Source organism: Protomyctophum bolini (assembly GCF_963924005.1).
Source record: "Protomyctophum bolini genome assembly, chromosome: 2".
In the NCBI taxonomy this organism is placed as follows: Eukaryota; Metazoa; Chordata; class Actinopteri; order Myctophiformes; family Myctophidae; genus Protomyctophum; species Protomyctophum bolini.
The window spans coordinates 24436112-24441580 of record NC_137863.1 but is presented as its reverse complement, the minus strand read 5'-3'; the positions used below and the strand labels follow the sequence as shown (position 1 = coordinate 24441580).

Sequence of the window (5469 nt, the reverse complement as noted above, 5' to 3'; positions counted from 1 at the left end):
AAAGCTCTCTGCTCATGATGAGTTGAGTTATGGACACAGGGGATACTCCATTATTGGCCCCAGATGCTGCCCCATATGCTTTCACAAGGTCTGACTGTGCTTTGTCTGACCTCTCACCCTAGACCTGTCCGGTTTGGTAAAACCTGCTAGGAGTTTCCTCCTATACTGGCATAGCTCTCAGGGTTCAACTGAGGTACTCAAGCTCCCTTACCACCACAAGGTGAACAGTCAAAGGGGAGTTTTTTTTGTTTGTTTTTTGTGTAGATTTTGTTTTTTTTATGTTATTGATGGATGATGAGAACCGGCCAAATTTGTTGAATAACCCTCCTACAGTAGATGACAAATCCATTGAGAAACGGACCTTTGCTCTCCACGGTCACGGAACGGTCCAAAACGACTCGAATACAGCACCATATATGAGAGGGCATACGTCATCAACCTGTAGCCTTCAGCTATATAAATATGCTATATATGCCATATGTCATAATTGCAATTTCAGTCAATCATTCCCAGAAACAATGGCATCTATATCCTATGCACCCGTGAACATATTCAAACAAGGAGCAGATGAAGAGAAGGCTGAGACAGCTAGACTGTCTTCGTTCATCGGTGCCATTGCTATTGGAGACCTGGTGAAAAGCACTCTGGGACCAAAAGGAATGGATAAGATCTTGTTAGGAGCAGGTAGAGAAGGTAATGTAACTGTCACTAATGATGGAGCCACCATTCTGAAAGCCATCGGCGTGGAAAACCCTGCTGCCAGGGTCCTTGTGGACATAGCCAAGGTTCAGGATGATGAGGTTGGCGATGGAACCACTTCAGTCACTGTGTTGGCTGCTGAACTGCTCAGGGAAGCAGAACTGTTGATCGGTAAGAAGATTCATCCTCAGACGATAATCTCAGGGTGGAGAAAAGCAACTCAGGCAGCAAGAGATGCTCTGAGAGAGGCTGCTGTGGACCATGGTAATGATCCTGTCCAGTTCCAGGTGGATCTATTGAATATAGCACGGACGACTCTGTCCTCTAAGCTACTGACTCATCATAAGGATCATTTCTCTCAGCTGGCTGTGGATGCTGTGCTCAGACTGAAGGGGTCTGGGAACCTGGATGCCATACACATCATCAAAAAGTTGGGAGGAAGTCTCACTGACTCCTACCTGGATGAGGGTTTCCTGTTGGATAAGAAGATCGGAGTGAATCAGCCCAAAAGAATGGAGAATGCTAACATCTTGATTGCTAACACTAGCATGGACACGGACAAGGTTAAGATCTTTAGTTCCAGGGTGAGAGTTGACTCCACAGCGAAGGTTGCAGAGATTGAACAAGCTGAGAAAGAAAAGATGAAGGAGAAAGTTGAACATATCCTGAAACATGGAATCAACTGTTTCATCAACAGACAGTTGATCTACAACTATCCAGAGCAGATGTTTGCTCAGGCTGGAGTGATGGCCATTGAACATGCAGACTTCGCTGGTGTCGAGAGACTGGCTCTGGTCACCGGAGGTGAGATCACCAGTACATTTGAGCATCCTGAACTGGTTAAACTGGGACATTGTAAACTGATTGAGGAGGTGATGATTGGGGAAGACACTCTCATCCACTTCTCTGGAGTTGCCATGGGTGAAGCTTGCACCATTGTGCTGCGTGGAGCCACTCAGCAGATCCTGGATGAGGCAGAGAGATCTCTACATGATGCACTGTGTGTCCTCACTCAGACTGTTAAAGAAACGCGCACTGTGTATGGAGGGGGTTGCTCTGAGATGCTGATGGCTAAGGCTGTAACTGATCTGGCCATTCGTACTCCAGGAAAGGAGGCTGTTGCTATGGAGTCTTTTGCCAAGGCTCTGATGATGCTGCCCATCATAATAGCAGACAATGCAGGTTATGACAGTGCTGACCTGATCTCTCATCTCAGAGCGGCTCACCAGGAGAACAAGAGTACATTTGGACTTGACATGTCTAAGGGGACCATAGGGGACATGTGTCAAATGGGAATCACTGAGTCATTCCAGGTGAAGAGACAAGTCTTGCTGAGTGCTGCTGAGGGTGCCGAGATGATTCTCAGAGTGGACAACATCATTAAAGCTGCTCCAAGGAAGCGTGTTCCAGACCAACACCCCTGTTAGATGAGGATGTGCTGAATAGTTCATGTTTAGATCCATTTGAAAAAAAGTGGAGTAGTGGATTAGACCTGATGCATGACCACTAGTCCACGACATAGCATAATGGATAATTATGCTAAAGATGTTACTATAAGTTTCAATCTAGCTACGTGGACAACTAGCATTATGTTTGGTTAGGTTACTATGGTTTGTATAGTTTACTGCTTACATAGCCATTCATAAAATAATAATATTACAGTAAGTATGAAATCAAACAAAATATCCGAAAACAAAATAGCACCAACGAGGAATGTGCAATGGGGAATGTGCAGAACAATTGGGAGTATAGTAGAACTATAGTCGAATATAGAGGAGCACAGGTCTCTGCCAGGTTGTGTTGCCCAGCCAGGGCCCGCAAACTTTGGAAGTCAGTCATAGCCAAATGTATGATAAATCTGACCCATACATTTTGATCACATGACTCCAGAGATAATGTGTATCAGAAATTTCTGGCACAATTTGTAACTCAAATTATACACGCCAAAATGTTAAGCGGGCTGTTGTAGCACCACCATGAGACTGATTTGAAGAATGTGGGGTGGAAGTTCTTTGGCCTACTGAGAGTGTGCATGTTAAAGGAGAAATTCAGACCAAAACATGTACCCATGAATCAGCCTATAATCCTGTCCCAACATACATGTTGGCCTTGAATTGTTTCATAGGTTCCCCTTCCCATGTTCTCCATGGCATTTAGCGACAAACTTTTTTTTCCCTTCACGAATCGTCTATTAACTCACACATGCACTGTTTGTCTCCCTCGAGCTGCCGTTTATGCAGAACACAGTGGTAGAGTTCTCAACAGGCCTGAAAATGAAGGCCCGACTTGGCCCGGCCCTATCTCTGTTCATGATCAGATGAACAGTGATAATATGACAAAATCTGTAACATCACAGACATAACACCTCATCTACACTGCCAGCGATGTGAGCGAGCGAACAATGAAATCTCATTAGAATGCATGTTTTTCAATGAAACTGTCCTGACGTACCGCGAGTGTTCAGCGACGAGTATGTTTCATATACACATTATGAAAGTTTCTTGTACACAGATAGTGTATATTATACAGTAACATGTACATTTGTGAAAAATACCGTATGAGATAAAACATACATAGTTATATACAGATGAATGCAAGCTTACTGTTTATAGCTTTTTATTTTCCTTTTTATTTTATCTTGTGCTTACTCGTCTACATCATCATGAAGAATCTGTTACTGAGGTTCTCTTTACACCTCATGATCCTTTTAGCTCTCCCCAAGCACCTAAAGTCCTATGGGCTCCCAGTGGTCTGCTTGTCCTACTGGCTTTCAGAGATGACATCATGTGGCAGTCACAGTGGGCGCCCCTAACTTCACACATATTTTTATTTTTACTAGTCTAGTGACAGAGATCATCTCCCCCACCCACCTTCCCTCTCGTGACCATGACCAATGGTGGTGTTCTAATTGTGCAACGCCCGTCAGATGCACTGCAGAGGATTCAAATTCAGCAGGGTGAAGCACATTTTGGAAAATTCTCAGTCTGAAAAGCGGGTCAGCAAAGGACAGCAAAACCCATGTTGACTGTGACTTCTTCTGAGCACGGGATGTGATGTATGATGATAAGAGCGCCCCTAATTTCACATGAGTGTGATTTTTTATTTATTATATAAATATGTGTGTCTGTGTTCTGGACCTAATCTTACAAACCGCTGGACCGATCAGTGCAATATTTCTTGTGCACACTGCCAGTAGGCTAGCCTCAAAAAACATCTGCACAAAATAGCCGTCATCACAAATGTGATGATGTCTGCACATTTGGGCAAGTGGTTTTTTTTAGAGGCGCTAGCCCCTCCTATATACAGGTTTAATAGAGCACCGAAGTCCTGACGTCACTGTCGGAAGAGGGCGCCAGTCCCCAAGTTCATGTATTTTTTATTTACATTGAAATCCCCATAGGGGGATTTTAGATCTCTTCATATATGAACTGCGTTTGAAAAATAAACCGACCATCCCGGCCTTTTCACTCTCAGGAACGCAATGTGTTGACAGCTGGGCGTGACGTATATTAGCAGCGACATTGCCTTCATATGTAGTTTCACGGCTTTTGCGGCCACATTAATTCCATTTTCTCCAGAAACTGGCTGTATCAAATATGAATGGACATCATTAACGACACACAGCCACCCCCTGACAGAAAGGCAGAGATGATCGGTTTATTTTTCAAACAGTTCTTATGTGAAGCGATCTAAAATAACTATGTGGATTTCAATGCAACTAAAGAAATACATGAACCTGTGTACTGGCGCCCTCTACTGAAAGTGACGTCAGACTTCAGTGCTCTATGTTTGTCTTTGGTTCAGTGTTTGTTTTGTAAACGCCATTGACAATGAAGGGAAAATGTACATCATAAAGTGCCTCATTATGTCATATTGTCTCTTTATTGTTAATGGTGTTTAATGTTTGTGTTGGCACCGTTTGTTTTACATCACCATTACATCACCTAATCAACATGAGTTAGGCTTTAATATATTAGCGCCACTCATCAAAAATGAGAAAAATGAGATGAAAATTTCATCAAAAATGATGAAAAACGGCGCGCTATAGTATGCCGTACGATATAGGCTATAGCCCATGGTCCAAAATGATGAGAAACGAGGATAACTTTTTTTTTCAAAAATTCAAAAATTGCGGAAATTGCGGATTTTTTCTAAAAAATCAAAAAACATGGGCTATAACCCATCGTTTTTTTTTAAACACTCCGCAATTTGCTAATGTTTCCCATCCTTTCCGGTAAATACAACACATTGAGCAGGGCACTGCAGGGAGTTGAACCCCGTTCCGGTAAACCAGAAGTCCGACACCAGTGCCTTAGTTTTTGTGTTGTTCATTTACAGGTCCAGGTGTGCATACGCATGTGCGCCTGTGCGTGTGTAGGTGCACGCTTAAATATAACCCATCGTTTTTTTCATTTTTTCAATATTGTCAAATCATCAAAAATGATGAAAAACGGCGCGCTATAGTATGCCGTACGATATACGCTATAGCCCATGGTCCAAAATGATGAGAAACGAGGATAACTTTTTTTTCAAAATTTCAAAAAACATGGGCTATAACCCATCGTTTTTTTTTATTTTTGTCAAATCATCAAAAATGATGAAAAACGGCGCGCTATAGTATGCCGTACGATATAGGCTATAGCCCATTGTCCAAAAAGATGAGAAACGAGGCTAACTTTTTTTTTCAAAATTTCAAAAAACATGGGCTATAACCCATCGTTTTTTTAAAAAATATATTTTTTGTCAAATCATCAAAAATGATGAAAAACG

At 42.4% G+C, this 5469-nt stretch overlaps 1 protein-coding gene across 1 annotated transcript; it reads left to right on the top strand.

Moving 5' to 3' along the window:
* Nucleotides 1–366: 366 nt before the first annotated feature.
* LOC308325212 (T-complex protein 1 subunit beta-like) lies at nucleotides 367–2129 on the top strand. Its single transcript, XM_080777653.1, has one exon. The coding sequence runs from the start codon at nucleotides 417–419 to the stop codon at nucleotides 2124–2126; it is 1710 nt and encodes a 569-aa protein (XP_080633779.1). The 5' UTR covers nucleotides 367–416; the 3' UTR covers nucleotides 2127–2129.
* Nucleotides 2130–5469: the final 3340 nt, after the last annotated feature.